At 42.1% G+C, this 22,977-nt stretch overlaps 1 protein-coding gene across 2 annotated transcripts in view; it reads right to left on the minus strand.

Annotated features, from left to right (window-relative positions):
* The window catches only part of adam12b (ADAM metallopeptidase domain 12b), an 88,312-nt gene that overhangs the window by 18,661 nt on the left and 46,674 nt on the right, over positions 1 to 22,977 (minus strand). For both annotated transcript variants that reach the window (XM_080481136.1, XM_080481135.1), the window contains exons 11-16: positions 19,813 to 19,961; positions 7,007 to 7,184; positions 3,484 to 3,573; positions 1,683 to 1,878; positions 1,464 to 1,572; positions 813 to 1,011 (exon numbers count right to left, since the gene is read on the minus strand). In XM_080481136.1, coding sequence (XP_080337262.1) covers positions 813 to 1,011; positions 1,464 to 1,572; positions 1,683 to 1,878; positions 3,484 to 3,573; positions 7,007 to 7,184; positions 19,813 to 19,961 — 921 coding nt within the window. The remainder of the gene's footprint in view (positions 1 to 812; positions 1,012 to 1,463; positions 1,573 to 1,682; positions 1,879 to 3,483; positions 3,574 to 7,006; positions 7,185 to 19,812; positions 19,962 to 22,977) is intronic.

The raw sequence follows: 22,977 nt of genomic DNA on the forward strand, positions 1-22,977 counted from the left end.
AACACAAAAACATAAAAATGTCAGGCGAGACAGAGGAGACATACAATCATAAATGAAAATTACAGACAAGAATTACAGATTATATTCATCGTGTTTCCTGAAACTAAAGTCCATAACTACATATTCCTATTCTGGTAAATAAGGCATAGGTCGTGTTCGTCAAAGTGTACCACTGCATAGTGACTCATACGACGTATATAACACTTTGAAATTCAACACTGCACAAGCGAGACTAAACGTTAACATCGGTATCCTGGGTCCTACAGAGAAATCACATGAATTAATATGAAGACTGTCACACTTGAAGTGTGTCTTCTATCAAGATTCAGCCCCAATATCATTTGAATGGACTTACACTTACAACGGGTATCAACAAGGTTTACATTGACATCTGTTTTGTAGCTTATGTCATATCTTAACTGTATTTATTTGAAAACTAAAGCCACCATTTTGAGTCTACGTCTTATTTCAGTCAGTTTTACATGAATACCTACAGTAACTCTACACTCCGCTCCGACCGATTCCAAAGTCCTGAGCTTCGTGGACACAACCGATGGTGTGCTTACTAATAAAAAACAAAAACAAAAACATGCAGCTCATGCAGCTACACTATATTTACAAAGCTGTCTGCATAATGGCCTAATTTGCCATCCAATCAACTTGTGATGTCTGTGTGTACACTATTATGTCGAAGCTGCAGCTGGTGTAAAAAGGGATTTGCTTTGCGTTGCACTCCAATATGATCAAGCACTTTCTGTTTGTATCCAAGAGTATTTCTTCGCAGTGTGTAAACCATACCAGTGGACACTCACCATGCTGTCTCCACATTTTGTCCCAGCGAGAACGAGTCCAGGGTCGGGCATGTCGTCCCCGAGGTAAACGTGTGTTCCTCGACACAGGATACGCCCTCCTTCTTGTAGCGGGATGTTGGTTTCAATAGACACTGCATTTGTGCCTATCACTGGGCGATTGGCTCCACCCTGGCATTGGATTTTACCACACTTTGCATCCCTGCAAAAAGCATTTAATATTAGAAGACACAGAGAACAGCTCTTAATGGGAAAAAAAAAACTAAAAACTTCAGCCCGTCAATCACTGACAAAGATAAGCAAGTGCAGAGAAAGATGAAAGACGAGCGCCGCAATACTCCAGGCCTCCGGTCATTAAAGCAATTACATCAATTAACGAAGAGCTTGATTACAGAATTCACCCAAAGGGAGAAGATCTTTAGAACAATTAGCCGACAAGAATAGCATGAAATGATTCATGAATGCATTCTTAAAGCATAATTAGCCGCTATCTTTCTCAAATTACGTTTTTCAGCAATGTAAACTTTTGTTTGAAGCTCCCGTGTCAGATTCCGCTCCATAATGATGATTGCTAATGACACTACTTAAGCTAATTAGTTGTGCTTTGCGTTGCGTCTGTACCTTTAATGCATCGGCGCAGCTGCGGCGTCTTACCTGGCATCGCATTTGGCAAAGAGGCCTTTGGAATCCTTCCCACAGTTCCCGTAAGGATCCCCTGCAGAGTTCACTCTCTCGAAACAGATCCCAGGGGCCGGCTTGGCACCTGCGCGCAAGGAAACAATGAATATAGAGTCATCAGAATGAGGCAGCGGATTCCTTCGCCGAAATGAAGCTGTCCCGCACAACCCAGATTATTAGTATCCGCTGATTTACCCGGTCCCCACAGGGTGATGCATTGTTGCTCGTGAGTCTGGCAGATGCCGTTGTAGCAATAGCCTTCAACGTCGTAGCAGGCGTGTCCATCATGGAGATAAACGTTGGCGGGGCAGTGAGGGCTGGCGCCGGTACAGAACTCTGGCAGGTCACATGAGTTACTGGACTCCCGGCACATGGTGCCAGCTGGTTTGAGCTGTAAATACACACAGTGGGTTAAAGGCCCTTTCACACGCGAAACTCACAAACGCCGCTCACCTCATTTGTTGGATCGCGGCTTTTTCAAATGTTTCGCTAAGTCTTCGTTTCAAGGCTCAAAACTTAAACCGCATGAATAACTGTTTATTATTATAAGAGTCATGTGCTGTTCTCGAGCTGTGTGACTCCTGGTGGAGGAAAATTAACCTCAAATGCCAAGAGGTGAAACAATTAATTGAAAAAATAATCAACCAGTATCTAATGCATGGGTTTAAAAATATTTGCAACATTTTGTGGGTTGTTTTTTGGAGACCGATGCATCATGATTTCACTTTTCCTGACACGTATCCGGTCGCATGTTTCCACAGAGATGGATTAAAAGCATTCAAAATCTGACTTCAATGGGAAAGCTACCTGGATGCTGCTCCAGGTCTGAATGTGTTCCTCTAAAATTTCAGAGCTTCATGCTGTGTAAGTATGAATAAATCTGGGTCTTTAGCAATCCAATACAAAAGATTAACTATGTTTTCATAATGGACAGTTGATTGGCACACATCGAGGGAGTTTAAGCTGCATCTCTAGCGTTCTGATTTATGTCTGACCTTTTAAAGAACAAAGAAACGCATGATTAATTCAGCAACTATTCAACAGATTAATCACTGGAAGAAAGATACTCGAATGGTGGAAATTGGAACTGGTTTTAGTCAAGGACTGCGACTGATGACAAAGGATAACATAACCACTTTGCGCGTAAGCTAAATAAATAGGTCAGCAAGTGTATTAGCTACGGTTAACATTTATCTAACTGTGATAATCAGTGGTTGATTCTTTCATTTTTCATTCTCACCAAAACCCTCCATAAAAAGTCATTGAGTGCATATTTTTTCTCCAGGCTGAAGCTGCGCAAGAAAAAGAAAGCACTGCGCCTCTGCACGCACTTTACCTTGAGCTTGATTGACCTTTAAATACAGTGAAGGCACTCATTTAATACCTGAGAAACCCAGTGGATCTTGCATTACACAAAGTAACAGACAAGCCGTCCACAAATATACAGCACTTATATACAAATAAAATCCTACAAAAGTAGGTTTTCAGCTTGTGATACTCTCATAAAGCTTCATGCTGGGAGGTCAAACTTTTGTGTGACGCTGTAAACAGAGTGAAGGCTTTCGACCATCTTTAGCCATAGTTCCTTTTTAAATGAGAAGAAAGACATTAGAAATGTAAAAAAAAAAAAAGGATTTTCATATATAAAAATAAGAAAAATCCACTAATAACTAAAAGGGAGGTAAATCATAGCCCATCAATCTTGAACTTGTCCTCAATTGAAATCCGAATACTGAAATAGAATATACAGAGCTGAAATGAGCTGACCTGAGATTCGGCATTATATACTCAGACCCACTATTATGAGTCTGTTAATAACCTTCCACAGATAATTAATCGAGTTTCTGAAAGTTTTCAGAAAGAGCAAGGCTTTGAAAAAAAAAAAAAAAGAAGCAATTTCAAGACTTTTTCCAGCTATTAGGACGGCACAAGTGCCTGTCAATGGGAATAATAGGAACCGGGGAGAATATTTCGAGGCCTGCATAAGAGCACTCACTCGGCAGTCGTCGCAGCACTGTCCGTGGGCACACACCGCGTCTCCCTTGAGGGTGCATGTGGTGGCGTTGCAGCACGGGTTCATGCACTCCTGAAAGACAGGAAAGAGAAGGAAGTAGTTAAAAAGCACGTGGACGTGATCACTGCCCTGAAGATACTCCATCAGCTGTCAGATCAGGACATTTGAGGTCACGAGAGGGCAAATCCTGCCCCGACCCAGAGACCTTCGAGAGGAGACCAATTAAGCAAACCTCATATGTTTTAGATTTGTCGGGACCTTTGGACCCGCGCAGAGAGGAGTGTGTTTATTGCAGTGACCCGCTTGCAGCGGAGGAGTAAATGACAGAAATCAGACGTGGCATCCGGGAAGGGCCTCCACTAAAATTTGATGTGCGTAACGAAGACATGTGGCAGGTGCACTGTGGCCAGGAGCAGAAAGTGCGATTTGAAGATGGTAGGCACTTCAGCATCCTGTCAAGCTCAGCTGGCCAACGGCAGGAAAACACCAAGGAGATTGAGGATACGTCGGGAGAGTTTCAAAGACGAGTTGAAACATTAATAAAAAAAATAAATAAAAAAACCTGTGACACTTTTATCTGGCGATCTTTATCTTTTACTACATGCCAAAACTACTCAGCTTCAGCAGTGCCACAAATCACCCAGAAAACAAACGTGGCTGTTTTGCCTGTGGGGCTCTGTGGTAATGACACATTGAAGGCTTGGAAATGGAGGCTGATGGATTGCCGGACGTCTAATTTTCAGCGGATACGTGATTTTCACGAGTCTGGTCGTTTACCTCTCAGCTCTGACGCGAGACTATTGTTTAGAGAGCACAAAATGAAATGTTGCTCCTCATCTCCTGGTTCAGTTGGGCCAACACATCAAACAAGCTCTCTGGTGACATCATGGAGGTCATGGAGGGCCAAGCTGGCAGCGACGGAGCCGGGCGAATTGCACAGCCGGTTCGTTGGTGGTCAAACACATCGACTCCACTAACATATACCGACCTACCACTAAGTGAATGATGGCGCACAGTCATAACAATGCTTAGCGTAATGACCACATTGGTGGAGTTGAAAACTAGAGTCAGCAAAATTATCCAAGCAAACATCATTTTACAGCCGTTAGTGGGTTGTGTGTTTTTGTAGCTCAGCAAGACCAGAAGAAAGAAAAAAAGAAAAGAAAAAAAAAAACTCTCCTCCAGGGAAACAATCTTGCTGATCGCATCACGTCAGCTTCAGGAAAATCTCCCGGTTAAACTTTTATTCTTACCGTATTAATATTTTAAGCTTATCAGCCTAATAGCTCCACATTAGGATCCCCAGAGTAAATTGCTTCTGAAAAATAAGGTGTAAAATTCAGTGGGCTACAACTGTTATTCTAATTCATCTGATGCATATTTTATCACCGCTTCATATCCTCCGCTGATCTCATTTTGACATTTTTGAGGTGTTTCTGCCGGCTCAGCGAGTGAAAGATAAACACTAATCTGAATCTTTGGGGTTTAGTTGTTTAGAATTTCCCATATCTGCAAAAGTCAAGCTTATATTTTCATTGATGAAGAAAAGAAGAGGATTGAACATAATAAATGTGTCGGATGTGGGGCTGAAATAATAAAATCAGCATGTGCGTTCATTCATTTATCCTCCACAGCTGTTCTATATGACTTAGAGAGGCACTCCCTCACACCTCGGGAGAACTTCCCACCCACTACTCCATTTTTTTATACCATACGTACATATCCATCTTATATATAACTCAGGGTCACAGGATGCTGGAGCCGATCCCAGCTCACTGTGGGCCACAGAAAGACAACTTACAATCACTGGATTGTGGAAGGAAACTAGATTATGTGGGAGAAACTTATGCTTCAGGACAACAAATTTAATCTTTTTCTTTTCCATAAGAGTCAACATTTCGGTTATACATGTTGGTTGTAGGACAGTGTTTGCTACTCTTGGACATGGATCAACCCGCAAATTCACAGGGGAATCAGGCAAAGTAAGACATACAGCTGCCTGAGATACTTCTGATTGATACCTGCTCCTCGAATGTTATTCTCGCTCTCTTCCCATGGTATCCTACAGTGTGTATGAGGACAAAACACAAAAAACACACTGCACGGACGCACGCCTGACTGCAGTCCCATTTGTTCGCAACACGCAGCCAAGGAAAGCTTGCCTCAACTTCAACCCGATCAGGCTTTTGTTTGTTTCTTTTGTCACGCAGTTGGACAGTGGTGTGATTAATGGGCTTTCAGCGGGGACATGACATCACCGAGGCAGACCGTCAGAGCTCTGCTCAGCACATGTGGGAGATTAAGAGGAGGTGCGATGTAAATAAAACACTTAGATTAGAGGCCCTGGGTGGCTGTGCGTTAAGGGATTTTTTTTATGGCACAGCAGTGTTCAGCGCATTCAGGTCACAATAACAACATCAGTGTCAAAAGAAAGCTGAGCTTGAAGTTTTGTTGTGCTTTGTTAGGGGCCTCTGAGTGAGCTGTTGAGACTTGCACTGGTTCTGCACGATTGTTTACAGGACAGTTATCATTGCTTTAGTTGGACAATGGGTTTTGTAAAGGGAATGTCAAGTTAAAAAAAGAAATCACACAATGCGTGAAATTAATTTCTGCCAAGTCTGTCTTTACTGCGGGATTTAATATGCTGATTTTAGGAGCAGTCAAAGAGCGGTGGAATAGTTAAGAGTTTTCATGTTCTACTCTGTGTGTGTATAAATGATATATGGATTTCACTTAAATAAAGCTTTTCCACTGATTTAGCGGCACCCAAAGCATTTGACATTGATAGTAACATTCACTGATCACACACACTCACACACCAAGACACTCGCTCCCTCCATAGGGGTGGTGATCGAACTTGTAACTTGACTGAGTGTGTGTGTGTGTGTGTGTGTGTGTGTGTGTGTGTGTGTGTGTGTGTGTGTGTGTGTGTGTGTGTGTGTGTGTGTGTGTGTGTGTGTGTGTGTGTGTTTTGCTCCCACGGGTCAAAAACATGAGATTGATCAATGAGTCTAAAAATTGCCGACGTGACATTTTGTGGCCCTGTTCTCTCGCAGTCAGCTGGGACTTCCTCCGCGGCCCTGCAACCTTGACTTGGACACGGGGGTAAAGAAGATGGTGGACGGACGGATTTACGGAGCAGCTTACTTCAAGCAGGAGGAGGAAAGAGCCACATTTGAAGTTATTCTCAGTCATGACTCACCAGCACACCATTATATGACGAAGTTACACAGGGCTGCATTGTATAACTACAATAATTGTCAAACACTACATTTCACATCACATCACAGTTTTGAGTCATGTATTGGATCGATCGTGAGGTGATGACAGAAAAGGAGGAGGTCAGGACGGCATGATTCATGGAAAAGAAAAACTTTAATTGTAACTTCGTTTGAGATTTGCAGTTTGAAAGATGGGCATTTCTGTTTGACAATAGACCCGTTATTGATGCTTTCAAATGTGCAGTATTCCCATGGCTGCCTCATCTCTTTCATGTTTTACTGACCTCTGGCTCACCGCAGTCACACTCCTCCCCTTCCTCCACGTAGCCATTGCCGCATTTCTGTCCCCCATAGAGGACCTTGACCTCAGGCATGTTGTAGAGACACATGCCTACGCCTTTCTCCAGACTGGCAGCGAGGTCCTTCTTGCTGCATGTACTGAACACTGTTGGAAATGGATACCTGGAAGAAGAGCAGAAAGTGAAATGCGAGAAATAATAGATTATTAATAAATCCTGCTGCATGTGTACGTTTGCTGTTAAAACAACTCAAAATGATCTCAGGTAAATCAAATTCAATAATTCTGCTGGCATGAAACATAAATGCAGCCTTCACTCTTTTGTTCAAAATACTCATTCAGGAGGCCCGTTCACACAAACCTAATGAACCACTGAGATTGCATGAGCATCAGTTCGAGGAGTTTTTTTTTTCTATCTTTGTATCGTTCACACAACACACAAACAGGATTCAAATGTCCGAAGAAACGCTTTCTCTGGCAGCCACATTTTGAGAAGGCATAGCCGGGCTGAAAAGACAATTCAAGCAACTGACCTCAGGGAGAAGTTTGGGCAGTTGTGTATTGGGTGTGGATAATTTGTGTGTGAAGATGAGTGTGTCTGCAAAAACCCCAATGAAACGTCGAGCCCCCGAAATCGCATAATTTCTACCGCATTAATTTCCATTCCCTCATATCACTTACCTGAAGTGCTGACTAACATCTAATTTAGCGAGGAAAGAAATGGAATTTCATATTGAAAGGAGGAAAATGTTATGACTTTAAAGATGAAACTGCTCAGAAGCCCCCGGGGGAACCGTCCTGCGAGAGAGAGCTTCTGCAGCCACATAGACCAATGACAAAAGATAAATAAGAGGAAAAAGCAGAATGAGAGATGGAAAAAGAAAAAACAAGCATTTTGTAGACAAATGCTTGGAAGAGGAGGCTTTTACACAGTGGGGGCCAAAATGGACCAAGTCCTCGTGAGGCAGAGACAAAGACAAGGAGCGTGTCTACGGAGGGGGAACAGAAATATGAAAAGAAATATTGTTACTTCACCAGGTGGTTAGACAGAGGAGAGACATCCAGCCCTAAAGGACTATAAAGGGGCTCAGAATAGCCACCAAAAGGAACAAAACAGAGCCACAAAACGCAACGCAATGAAATAAAAAAAAAAAAAAGACATCTAAAATGTCCCCTATTAAGAAAATGAATTAAAAAAAGGAAGTGATTTAAAAAGTCGATACAGCTTAACGTGAATACGGAAAAACAATTCCAAAGAGATATGAAGTAAAAAAAATATAGACCCAGGACAACCTCGAGCAGGCATCGCTACAAAAGAGACGTGGAGTGACACAAAGAGCAGGAAAATACTGAATACTGAGAGATACAAAAACAACAAATTACATGTTGACAATTGAATAGTAAAAAGAATAAAAAAAATGGTGGGCATAGTTAAAAAAATATAAAAATATTCCATAAAAAATGGAAGAGCTGATGGATGGATGGATGAAAAGCTCTGCCACAGGCAGCGTAATTCAATCTACTAATCATGTCAAATAAAGCAACGTTAAAAACTAAACAACTGAACCTAAAGCTACAAGAACACATAAGTCCTTTTACATGCTCCAAACACAACATCAACTAAACAAATGACTTTTGTAATTGTATTTGGGGATGCTGGCGCTATTGGCATTTCACTTGGACATTAAACCTCATTAAATAATGGTTATATAGGTTTTGAGGAGTAACTTAAAGACCATTTTAAAAGAACTGATGAGGTTTATATTTTTTTATCGTACAGTTCTTTGGTTGCCTTCGACTCATCGTTTGTTTAAAATTTTACAAGATTGTTTATACTTCCACCTTTTAACCCAATAAACTCTATAACAAGCAATGCTTCTCTTCATAATGCCAAAAAGTGTGTTCCCTTTTTCCACTGCACTGGTCTCAGTTGGTCAAATGCTGCTAAATCTGCCACTGTGCTGTCTCGTCTGAAGCCTGTGCTCGGCTTTGACCTCTTGTTGTCAGTGCGAAACACAAGCCACAGGACATATACAGCAGCATAACATCCCCAGTGTTTGGTAGCGATGTAACCAAGACTTCACCTCTTGTTTCATGTCAGCCAAGAAGCAAGACCTGCCTCACAAAACAATTCTTCGAAAAGTGGTCTTTGGGGTGTAAAACTGGTATCTCACAGCTCGCACCAGTCATCATGGGACATAGTCTAGCTTCAAAAAGAGGAGGTGGAGGATCTGGGGAGCCAAGAGAGCAAAAGTTAGTGGGGAGGATTGACAGACGTGGCACAGTGAAAGGGAGCTGGCCTGATATGCTCGACTTCAGACAGAAACATGTCATACACGTAGTTATGCAGCGATAGACTGACTGGGGTCTTCAAACGCATCGGGGCGTGGAGACTGTCTGCAAAGCTCGAGGCTTGACAGGGACGATTTGTGAAAATTCAACATTACACAGAATATGTTTGTGAAGCCTGGCATCGGACGGAGCTGGGGTGTGTGTGCGTGTGTGTGTGTGTGTGTGTGTGTGTGTGTGTGTGTGTGTGTGTGTGTGTGTGTGTGTGTGTGTGTGTGTGTGGGTGTATAATGCTTTGCCTCTGCCTTGGGGGGATTTGCTTGCTGCAACTGCATGGATATTTCACTGCTGTTAGTTGACTATAGTGAGGCCCTTCCGGAGGGAGCAAGGAGATAACAATGGAGGCATTCAATAGAAACAAAATCTTTTTTTTTTCTTTTTTTCAAAGAAACAGATTCCCAAAGAACACTGGGAAAAACATCCTCTTCTAACTGATACCCTTGGGTCAAACTGCTATTTCCACTTCACTCTGACTGTCCACCTTTGAATGTCAGCTGCTTTCATCTCCCACTGACAAGGAGACAATCTACCTGTTTCTGCACAACCTTGTCTGCTCACATAATCCACTTGTTCGATTCTTTTTACATGGACCAGTGAGCTGCGTTGTCCAGCGCGTGGAGACACAGCTATGAAAACAGGCAACGCATATCAAACTGGCACAGAGCAGGCCTTGTAAATAGAAAGGACTGTCGCTGATAACACAACATGGGCATGCTTGAGGAGAGCAGACGGAAGGTGCACGAGGGGTAAACAGCGTCTGCACTCCATAAACTGGCATTAGAGGCAAAAGTTGGGACAGTTGTCTGTTGCATTTCTTCACGGGGGAAAAAAATCAGGTTCCGTAGCGCCGAATAAGAGCGGCATGGAAACTATTAGGAAGATCTGGAAGATAAATGTACGTTAAAAGCAACATAAATCAAGATCTGAATCCCATCATCTACGCCTGAGGCAAAAACTAAACACAGCACATGTTTTTGAGGCCGACTCCCTTTTGATTTATCGACTTTGTGCAACAACTTTGAACAGGGATCAAAAATTCACTTTATCATCCGTCAACATGTGTGCGCTATCACCACAAGATATTTGGAACAGCCATCCACTTGGCTCCATGAAACAAGAAACCAAAGCATTTCGAGCCTTCCTATGCCTAAAGCTCGTCTTCTCAAATATATGCCATTGTCAATCTTTTTAATAACGTTGGTACATTAAACAGGAATAATCACATGAGAAGAAGGTTCTCCTTTATCCCTTTTTAAAAATCTGACTCCAATTTGTATCACATATTTCAGTTAAGGCGCAAACAGTCAAGATAAGTAAAAAGAAATGGCAACATTTTCTGACTTTTCAGAAAAGAGAAGAAGCACGACAGAAATACATTTTATTCTGGTTTTCCATCTATGATTTGTTCTGAGTAAAGATCAACCATCAATACGAGAGGAAAAACATCGCCTATAAATCCAAATATGATGTTTCCCGTGGAAGAAAACATACGTTTTGAATTTAGCTAGACGAAAAAAAAATGCAATGAGTAAGCTGTGATATGAGAAACGTTTGCGTGCGTTCTTTTGGGAGAGTTGGGTGTTTCCCGCTTCATCCACTTGTTTTCACTGCAGCTGAGGCTCGTCTTGTCCGGCCTTTTGGTGGCATCTGTTGCTGGTTGTTGACTGTGTTTGCACATGGCACAACGCCTGTTATCATGTGGTATTTTTACCCACGCTTGTTATTTTCCACATGCTCCCAGACACGACCATTCAGGATTCATCATAGAGCACAAACAAATAAAACTAAATCTCGATAAGCACTGACTTTTACTTCCAGATTGATCTGATTTCTCTCTTAACAGAATATTTTGAATAATGAGTCCATTTGAGACCTTTATCACACAGAAACTAATGAATGTGGTTTAAAATAAATAGAATGACATTTTAAGAATTAAAAAAAAATAAAAAACACCTCTCTGTCCTTTAAATGCCTGCTGATTTAATGCAAAGGGCATCTAAGGGAGCCGTGAGGGGACGGAGCCAAGAAATTGTTCTAAATGATCAACCTTTAACTGGCGTCTAATGTGGCCGGCAATTGTGTATCGGCAGTTCCTTGATAATTGAGCTGCGCCGCTAATCTGCAGCTGACATTCCTCCAGGTAACAGATGCCCACTCCATCCCGGTAACAGATGCAGTGTCAGCCTGACAGGGTGCCCAGGGATGCTCTGCGAATATCTCTGTCACCCGCCGACTGCTGCAGTCCTTCATGACAATGAGCAGATGCGCCAAAGGAGCGTCCTGTCCACACACAGACGAGCACCAAATGCGCAATCAAGCACGGAGATCTGCTGTCGTGCTCTTTGAGTGCTTTTGTGGCATTGGCTGAATGTCGTTCAGATTGGATGGGTGGGGGGGGCAACTAATTTATGAGAACAGGAAAAGGCAACCCAGAATTACTGTTCAGTGACAGTCCAGTGTGGAGAAAGGTTCAGTGCGGTGGTTTTGTTGACAGACCAACGTGTTTTCAATTCCAACGTGTTTGTCTCTTACATTAAACATCCACAAGAATAGAAGATTGAGATTGAAAACAAAAAACAAAAACAACCCCATTCAATATATCCGAATGCAATACCTGAGTGAAAAGAAAAGAACTTGATTAAAGTCAACCGCCACATCGGCACCGTCACGTTTCTATAAATTTACAGTAGGAACGGCTCCAGTGTGCAACGAGTTTCTCAAAATAGCCGAGACGAATGTGCGTATTATCACAGCCGAGACCGCACGGCTGCTCCGCTGTCCAGGAAATTAGCCAAGGAGCGAGTGTTGGTTTCCCTGGATAATATTGGTTTAAAGCCCCGCAGCCTCTCCAGGTGTGGCTCACTGTGGTGGAACTAATTTGGCTGCACACAACAGTTACACCAAATCTAATTAGCCAGGCCCTATTCTGGCTGCCGTCACTGTTTGAAAGACAAATATGTCATTTGCATTGTGAATAACGCACACTGTTTAAAATCGTAATCTCATCAGCGCTACGCAGCCTCATAAATCTGGGAGAAAAATGTGCGGCGCTTTTCTCACTAACTGCACTCTGTTAGTGAAGGTGCCACGTTGCAGGAGGGGAGAATCCATCACTGTTGTCTGTGTTTTTATTGGCTGCGCCCAATATATTCACATGCCATTTCTGTTCTGTTGTGCTCGATGGGAGAAAAAGAGAGGGCGTTTACCCCGTCCCACATTGACATGTCTTTCGAGAGGTGGGATTTATTTAATTATCTGCCAATGCATGCTTCACTAAGATGGAACATCTGTTCTCTGAGCAGCAGTCTGAATATGACAGACAAGAAAAATGTTGCATTGGACCAGTTTGAAGAGAATGTTGGAAAAAAATCTGAAGTAAAGGCAGGAGGCCATCAAAATGTTTAAAGAAAAAAGAAAAAAGAAAAAGAAGTTCAATGAAAGAAGTTTCAGTTCACAGCGAGATGCCATCACCTCCGCTCCTTTCACCATTAATAAAAGCTCCTCGCATTTTAAGGACGGCTGGCTCGCACTCTGCTGAGGTGAGCACCTTGACACAAAGCTTTCAAAGGAAGTACAATATCAAACAAAGCATGGAATGAACACTTTCCTCACTTTCTGTTGCCAAGAACAAGTTTGTTTGAAAGCCACATGCGGCATGTACATCGACATACTGCACAACAGCTTTAAATCGGTAAGCCAAGATCTGTGTAACATGACCGACGTGTCCACTCATCAACTGAAACACTTGACTGGAGGTAATGATGTAAGTGTGTGAAACACTGAGGCAGATTAGCATTTTTTTGCTCATGAAGAAGGGTTAGGATTTTTTCCTAGATTTTTCTTTGATTAGGAGAGTAGCGCTGTAAGAAGCGTGGTGATCGATCCAGCGTTTAACAATGAGATAGAATTCAGACAGAAATGAGCAAAGATGAAAGATTCTGAATCTCTTACACGGACAAAAAGTAAATGAAATCAGTAAATCTGCATCGCTTTAAATAATCTAAAATATCTGCAAAAGATTGTCACTAAACTTTATAAAGAAAAATTCTTGAAAAGTTTGTGGTCCCATCTTTCCTCCATTAACAGTTTTCATGAAATAATTATTTGGATTTTCCTTTGTCCAATAGCTCCACGGTTCATTTGTGGAAGTATGGAGGCCTTGTTGCATCCTAAACAAGTGGAATCACATAAACTAGTGTGGTTTGAGTAATAAACAAAGCACAGACACCCCAACCTTCCAAAAATTTTTTTTTAAAAATGTCCACACCATCCACATGCAGTACTGGATGCAAACTACTTGTTGCTGCAGCACCACTGATTTATAGAAGGAAGAAATTCCTGCAGAGGTTTTGACTCATACGTTTACTAAGCTTTAAATCACCACCAGAGTAACCACACAGATGCATAAACCAGAGCATGCAGCAGTGTCGTGGAAGTGAAAAGGGTGCCGAAACAACTGTCTGTTCAGCTCTATTGGTGAGCACATATCATATTGAAGAGACTTTTTCCACTTTGGTTTAGACCATAACCTTGTACCACACAGTTGCACACACCCTCAAGGTAGCCTGTGTGACTAACCGGACTAAAAGATCAAATATGAAACAGTGGTGAATTCTTTTTTATGTTTCGTTCCTGGTATGCTTGTATGTTAACGCGCAGAAATGATCAATTTACCCGCGCCCGTTTGATTTCAACCGTAAAACTATAACAGAATGATCGCTTCATTTCAACGAGAAACAGGAAGATGAAGCATGAAGCAAAAATCACAAATGGCCCTTTAAAGGATTTTTAAAAGGCCACCCTGTCATAATTAAAAGAACCTCCAAATTGCATACAAGCATAACTTGACATTTTAATAGGAGTCAGATCAAACATTTTAGGTTCTGTGATTTCACCCTGACAGCAGCTTTCTGTTTCTGCCCCCCTGCTGATGTGCAGCTGGCTCTCATCTGCTTTCCAGGCAATGAGGCGCACCTACGTACAACACTAGAAACGTCGACTGTTTGCAAGCTGCACTGACTGAAGTGGAAAGGGCTTACAGGAAGTAGCCATTTTCATTACCGCTGACAAAATGACATCTACACTGCAGTGAGGTGTCGAGATAGGGTGTTCAGTGCAACAAACGGCTTTTTTTCTGAAATAAGCCTCATGTGCAGTAGAAATGTCTCCTGCCAGATCAACACACGACTAAAGGTCAGTGGGTGACTGGATTGCCGAGTGAGACAGGTGTGTTGAGAGTAGAGTCAACGGTTACATCGTGCTTTTGAAGTGCTCTTCTGTTTGTGAGCCCTCTGACTGACATCAGACGGTCTGTCGCTCTCTAAGCTGCACCACCGACTGACGAGTGTTTCGTCCGAGCCAAGCAGAGGAGACATGCTTGACCTTTCTGTAAATGTTAGGCTGCAACCGAGGCAGAGGCATGTGGTGATTAAACATTAAGGGGGGAAAACAGCAACACGCAGGGTAAAAAAATAAAAAAAATAAAAAAATCGCTGCACGAGTACCCATAAGCAGCGGTTTCCTTCCTCCTCCACACGGTAAAATGTCGTGAGATAATGGCATTTTGTACCTTCTCACCTCCCCCTGCACTGTCATTTTGACAGGAGAAAAACAAGAGTTAGGAGCTCCCTGATATTGTCTTGACAAAGTGCTCACCTCCTGGCCCTCCGAGTCCAGCAGCAAGCTCCCCCGCTGCGCTTCATCAGTCTACTCAGTTACAGATACAGACACAGGAGAGTACTTCTGAGGAGTCTCACCAACATTCACATGATGCAAGTCTTAGCTCAACTTCTAAAAGGCACTCCCAGTTCAAAAAAACGCCAAAGTAAACCGCTGCTCTCGTCTGTTCCTCAACCGCTCACTTGTTGTGGAGACACAAACCGCTCATAGCCTTTAAAGCTCTTGCGACCTGTCTCAGTTTTTCCTCCTCATGCTCTCAAAAATAATCCATTCATTGTCCTCTTTCTGATGTCTGCCTCTCACTCTAACCTCTATCCCTCGTTGTGTATCTTGTCCCGCTTTGCCACTGTGGGAGATAAAAGACAAATGAAACCACGGCTCCCCTCTCCCTCCGTCTGTCTATCCAGGCATAAAGCACCTCTCTGCGGATCTCTCTCTCTGCGCCCTGGCCCTGATTGCAGCTGGCAGCGTCACTGATAATCACGTCATTTAGATGCAGCCTGTCCTCTCCTCCATTAGCAAGTCTAAGCTGAGAGTATCCCAAACACACACATTCAAAACGAGCTCCACAGCTTTCGGACGCTGCGTTTAACATGCCGGAGGCAGCTCGTCTGAGGGTCAAAGGAGGTTGCTAATAGATAAAGAAAAAAAAAAGAGAGGGAGAGAGAAACTGGATCTGAGATGGAGGAAATGAGTTCTAGATTGGTTTGTAAAATTATTGTTTTATGTCATCAGGAAACTGCGAATTCAGGCTGATAGTTCAGGAAATTCAATTTAAGAGAAGATAAACAGCGAAGCCAGGCTTGAACTTGAGTAAGTTTATAATTTTCATCTTTGAAGAAACCTTAATAAATCTGTTGTCCCATGAATATCTTCAGCCTACAAGCTCACAATCTGACACTACGAGACAACCACAAGGATGTTTCACCTCAATATTAAAGCTCTGGGAGCCAAACTCATTCATATGACTGTAAAACGTAAATAAAAAGTCGTTTTTCAAAGCTGGAAAAGTGTATTTACATCACACATTCATCCCATGTCGGCAAGACAACAATATATATGTAACGCAACATCTCTTGACTCTGAAGGAGCCAGTGTGGTAAACAGTGTTGCTTAAGGTCACAACCCAGAGAATTTAATAACCACAGCAGGCTCAAACCTTCACCCTGTTGTCTTCCAGTCCACTGCTCTGACCGCTTGACCCCTGGTGCCAACTACTTACACCAAGTCCACAGGAAAATATCCCGTGAGCTCCATTTTGCTCAGGAAACGAAAAGTTGTTTCAATAACGACACTTTTTTTTTTTTGTGAAAAGGTGAAGATTGAGTTCCACATGTTCTGGTTCAGTACCCATACTTCCCTTAATTCCGCCAATCGCTCGCTGGGATCGGCTCAAAAGGATAAAGTAGTACGGATTCAACTTCCATAATATGCCAGTTTCCTATAAGGAATAATATTTTGAGCACTGCATCGACTTCCACTGCTACACATTTCGATTCCATCTGATAAACCAATTTCATATAAATGAACTAATCAGACTTTAAGTTTGTCAGAAAGACATAAAGGCCTAGATGAGCAATACAATTCCTTAAAAAAGAATGTATGTTGTGTTCGACCCAAACACTTGGACAAACGTCGAATCCTACATGTGACTCCGGCCAAGAAGCTGGTAGTTTGTAATCTGTACTCCGTGTTCTCGTCAAGTCCAGAGAGTAAATTAGATGGCCGTTTGATGTCATCGTGTCTGTGTCTCACTTTCCTGTCCTTTCCCTCTCGTGCGATCCCTTAAAACCCAAACAGTGCCCCGCCCCTGAGTGTTCCGGAGGATTTTCTCCCTGGTGAAAAATACTGTTTCTTTTCTAATATCATCCGTGCTTGCTCATGGGGAATTGCAGGGGGTTCATCTTGTATATCGTTTATGTATGGCTATGTCGTAATGGGTGCTGTATATGTAAATAAAACCGAATGGAAGAAAAAGCACACAGTGGAATTGTGAAGCCTGCATTTTCATTCACTTGTGTTTAGCTTTTCATACAGACAATGAAAAGCTAAACACAGACGCGGATATTTCCTGCCTTCACGGAAAATAACAATACCATTCAAATCATATTTACATAAAAAGCTTAGGTTCCACGTTAGCCTATAGCGCATGAATAGAAATGTCAGACTGTAAATTCTATAGAAAAGCAGTAATTAGTGTCGCCTTAAAGATTTTTTTCCCCCGTAAATGAATCAACTCACTCCCACACGGACAATCGATGATAATAACTGTATTGGGTTTGCATGAGTAAATAAAGGTCTGTGTATTCCTGTGATGAACTGCTCTCTCAGTGGCTCCTCCAACAGACTTACATCTTCTGGTTTTCAATGCACTCTTCTCATTGACTCTCTTTACTGAGCCACAACAAACATCAGTGATCCTCTTATCCTATGAAATACGACCGTACTGAGCGAACGGTCAAATAATTAAATAGGGAAATATTGATAAGTGGTGTTGGTGTATCAAAACAACGCTGACAAGCAGAATGTCAGCGTAGCAGCGTGTATGTATTGATCTGCCTCGTTTGACTAGCAAACAGAGATGGGTGGGGGGGCGGGGGGGGGGGGGGTGGTCAGACTAGAAGGTCACTGATTATCTCTCTCTCCTGTCGATGTGTCCAATTTTATAATGCGGGGGGGGGGAATTCTAAAAAACTGTGTTTCATTATTTTTTGCCGTTGTAAAGGATTTAATAACAACATGACTCATTTAGATGAGACAGTCATTTCTCTGAACCGTCATTAGGAAGCTTGCTGAAGCCAAGTCGTCATGTCAGTGCGCTGACTGCTCACTCTGAGGACGTGCTGCATTATTCCAGCAGTGATGTGCATTATTTTTCCTCCCTTCTCTTCCTCTTCATGTTTGTGCTCTAATAAATGTTTTACAAGAGAAGGATGAGCTCATTGTTGCTTGGCGGTCGTACAAACCAGCAGGTTTTGACAGCCATGCCCCTTTTTCCCCCAGTTTCTTCTCAATCTATAATCAAGTCTTTTTCTGGAACAATTTTGATTCATGCTGTTATATTATTTGAACTGTCAACATATTTTATTGTGCTTTTGAACGCGACACTCTAAAAGCCTGTACTTCTTTTTTATGTCATGTCTGATTTATGACAATAATCGAAAAACAGTTTTCAGCTGCTTTTAAGTGTCAATATTTAATGACAGCAGACACAAGTAGACCAGATAGAACCATGCATCAACAAGGACTTCTAATGAAATCTATTACACCTGCGTCTCGCTGATGCTTAGTTTCCCATTAACACAATATGGTTAATTCTGAATGAGCGGCAGCATTGTAAACAACTTCTCCGTGTTTTTTCAGATCTATTTATCTAATTCACGAACAAACCTTCATTCTCTTTTTTTCTGCAGCCCTTTGCTGCATCTTCTTCTCTTTGAATCAATCAACCATTAAGAGATCTTTTCCACGCGCGCTTCCAAATAGCCATTGTATGTAAGAACTAATTTGAGGCCTCTTTTACGCTTTAACAATTTTTCTTGCTGTGTTGTTCAAACCCTAATATTAATACATAAAGCAATAATACCAATAAGACATTCTTCACAGTGTTGCGGAATTCACCCTGACCACATTCATCTGTGGCTTGCGGGAACTCGCCATCAGACAAACCAGACTGGCACGGGACCAGGGGTGAATCTGGTATTGCGCTCTGGGTTTGCCTTATCTGCTTGCTGTTTACCAACAGTCACAGAGTCCATCACTTGCAGCAGCCCTGTTATCTTGGCGACCCAGGCAACACGAGCAGAATGCAGAGACTGGCCTTTTTAGTCTCAGGCCAAAGCGTGCAGAGCGTGCACTGTGCTCTGTGTAGCGTTGGCGTGCGTGTGGCGTGTGTGTGTGCCTTCCCTCGCGCATTAACACATGTGCCGTAGCGCCATGCACATGTGACCACATGTGTGAGGCGAGTTTCATGCTTAATTCATCCTTTTTTTTTTTTTGACTGACTATGGTAAAAAGGAAATTTAATTCCACATCAATTTCACAGGGATCCATTGACTCTCAGCATTTTATTTTGAACCGTCCTATAATGGATGCAAAGTTGTAATCTATAATCATCATCATCAGCTGTTCTTCGCTGGTCTATTTGGCAGCGTTTTCCCGAGTGAATCTGAATATCCAGACCCATTTGAAGCAGGTGACTCAGTAAATCTAATGCTTTTTGTTGTGATTTCGCCATGTAAGTATGTAAAGTTGAGTCTTGTTCATTTAAATACAGAATATTATATCGAAGGCAGTTATTTGTTCTGATTTTTTGGGGGGCTATTTTTGTTGGGAAAACAAAATGCTTGAAGAGCATGTAAGCAAATTAATGTGGGGAAAAAAAGCTCAATTGAGCCAGGAACACCTTTCCTCTGCTTTCAGGACATAATGCAATTATACAAAGGCTCGATTCACTGAATTTGGCCAAGCTAAATTTGTTTAACAGTTTTCAGTTAGCCCTAAAACCAAAAATGTGTCTAAAAATAGTCACATTTAGCTCATTTCTATCTGGATTTTCTTTAGCAAAGACATTAGTCTAAAGTTTGGATTCTGAGCCGATGTTTTTCAAGGTTTTCTAAGAGTGGGCCAGACACTGTGAATAGAAATGAAGTTAAAACTTCCCCTGCAGGTTAAAAATAAACACCACTCAGCCTAATTGGTGTTCTGAAATTGTCGCGAAACATTGACATTCATAAAATATTTGCGCAGAGGCATAAATCTCACCCTGTGGACGGGGTCATGATGCAGCCTCCTCGATCGGCGGTCATCCTGCAGCCGCAGCCTCGCTCCGGGGTGTCGTGGTTCATGCCAAAATTGTGCCCGAGCTCGTGTGCCAAAGTCACAGCTGCACCCAGAGGGTTCTCTGAGTGATCCTACAATGCATTGAAAAGGAAGCATAATAGTGATGTGCAATTCTCTTTTCTAATTCACTTTGAAGTCACGTGGAAAAAGCATTGAGTCCAAAAAGTGCACAAAAAAAAAAAGAGGTGCATCGACTTGAACCAAAAAAGAGGGAGAATGAAATCATGAAAATGCAAAAGTTCAAAGAAACATTTTCTCAGCTGCAGACTCACAAAACAGTGCAGTAACTGTCCCCCCCCCCCCCACCTTCAACTTTCTTCCATTACCTATTCTCCTCATGGAGGCTTCAATTCATCTGCCATTGCACTACCCCCGCAGACCCAATCATACCCACTGACAGTGCAGACAGCTCCTGCAGGAAGCTCCACAAACCTACCGCTGTAGGAATTGGTACTGCATTGATAAGTAAGACAACTGCCCTTCTCAAGGCAGACGAGACGGAGGAGGAAGAGAAAGAGGTGGGTGTTTCGCTTTTATAGACAGACAGTTTGGAGGGGAGGCAGTAAAAGAGACAAAGGAGCCTTTGGAGTGTAACTGAGAAATTAAGCCACTGTGAAACATACAGTATGTTAAGTACGAGTGGAGATATGGTGAAAAGAAAGAGACAAATGTTATTATCACAATATGATTATGCAGTGTGCAGCTTCATCCCAAGTGGAGTTGATCTATTCGCACTGTAATTTGATGGAGCAGATCCATGTGCAGTGCGATTGTGTAGCAGATTGAGTCTCAGTGTGTTTGCTTTGATTCTTTTATGTCGGTCAGCAAGGGAACCCAACACCAAAATCGCAATTCAAAAGACATCAAACAAGAAGTGTATGCCACATGGCAGATTTGGAAATGATGGGATGTTTTGTTTTGTTTTGCTTTTTTGTTTAGCCCTGAGAATGATCTCGGTGCAGAACAAGAGGAGAAATTCTGCATAACTTGTGCAACAGTGGTTATACTTAGCAAACAATCTGATTTATAGGTGTGTAATTAATGTGTTCATATAATGTGCATTGTTCAGCTTTTTGATTCTCGCAGTCCCTGAGGATAAAGGCCGCCCGCGCACTACTCCAATGTAAGAGAAACACGCATGCTCACACTGAAGCCAAATTCATAATTCAAGAGTTGAGACAAAGCTGAGCCACTTCCTGCTCTGATTAAAGAGGAGCCTGACGGGCCACCGCTCCAAACTTTCTCCTGCTTTTGCGTCTACGCTGAATGAACATGTGTATTTCACAGCCGAACAATTCCCAACAAGTCTGCAGAAAACGAATGAGGCTCTTGTAAGCGGCAGTCATTACAATAAAAGGAGCAGTGAAATGCTCTTGCGATGGAGAGAAACTTGCTGTGTTGACAACAAGTGGGACAATTTGTTTGACAGTCTTTCTTGAATAACTTCCAGCCATTTCCAAGATGAACCCTGTGCTTCAAGGAGGATAGAGATGAAACGGATAGCAATACACTATTCAAAATGGATTAAAAAGACAATACGCGCAGGATTCGTGGCAAATTAACACATGGCAGTGTATGGCTCGAGTTAACAGTTCATCTCCTCTGACTGCCCTCTAACTACTTATGAGGTGCTTTAATCTCGGTCCAGACCATCTGCTCGGTGTAAGTAATGGGGAACACAAACATCTGGAGAAACCTCACCACAGCGCCCGGCCAGCAGAAAACATATCTATTAATGGCGCATACACATCTGTGTTGAAGCATAATGGGCATTGGGCTGATAACCACTTTGCGATCGGGCATGGGTGTCAAGTGCTGTAAGAGGCAGGGGATCCTAACAGCCAGATAATCTACTGTATGTGGTGACTCAGTGTACTCGAGGCGATGCATAGCTCCGTGTTAAAAAAAAAAAAACAAGAAAAAAAGAAGAAGAGGCATTTCGATCCAAATGTGTGCAGTGTAAGAGACGGCATAAACAATTTATCACACCTCATAAAAATGTAAATGCGGCCGTGTTCAAATGCTGTGGCATTTGATTTACCCCTGTGCCCCTCCAACCCTTTTATACCACTTCCACAGAGCAGATCTGCACACAGCACGACGTGAGTCTCCTCAAAGCACATTCAGCGCGCGTCACACTCGTTCAAGCGACAGCTGTCACCCTGCATCTCCCTGTTAACAGACTCGACGCCGCACTGCAGCTCCAATAACGCCGCTTATAAACCTGAGAGTCACACCGAAATATCCCAGTAACTACCGGCTGAAAATTAAGTTTCTGAATGACCTTCTGCCGTCCCAGATGCCGGCCTGCTCATTTTCCTCTCTTTATGTCGTGTTTTCACTTCTCCCGCTTATACCAACATGATAAAAGTCAATGGCAAAAAAAAAAGAAGGTGTGTGTCATTACATTATAGTTGTCGTAAATGTATGCATTAGTATATTTGTTAATTTGTTATTGGCACAACCTATAAATTCATCCCACAAATGCTTTTTTCTTACAAATGCAGCACCATTTAAAAAGGGAAAAAAACTGGTTTTCCAATGGTAGATTTATTACTAAGATAGACTTCCTGACTTTGTGACAAATGTTTATATCATTTAATAATATTTTTACTTTTTTTTTTTTACTAAATCCTGAAATAACTGGCTGTATGTATGTTTTATTTTTAAGTTAATACATTTCTTGCTATTGTTTTTCAGGTTTCTGGTTTAAAGCTTTAAAGGTTTGGGACTGAGGAATATTCATTAATTAAGAGTAGGTCATTAGGTCAGGGATTCATATATTTCATATACTGTGAATATATCAGCTGTCAAAAACAAACATAACCACAAGACAAATGCAACACATCTTAACAGTAAGTAAGGAAGACTTGTACATTCATAACTGCTTCAAATATTTTGAATGTGAAGATTATTTAAAAATATTTACGGTAAAACAGACATTGGTCTGCTGACTCAGCTCATTTGTTAGTATTGTGCTGTTGTACTATTTCAGGGGAAAATACAAGCAGATTTTCAGGTTGTGCTGTACTATACCTGCAGTAATACTGTATTGTGTTTTGAGCTCCTAGAATCTACTTTTATTTT

This window comes from Lipophrys pholis (assembly GCF_963383615.2).
Source record: "Lipophrys pholis genome assembly, chromosome: 15".
In the NCBI taxonomy this organism is placed as follows: Eukaryota; Metazoa; Chordata; class Actinopteri; order Blenniiformes; family Blenniidae; genus Lipophrys; species Lipophrys pholis.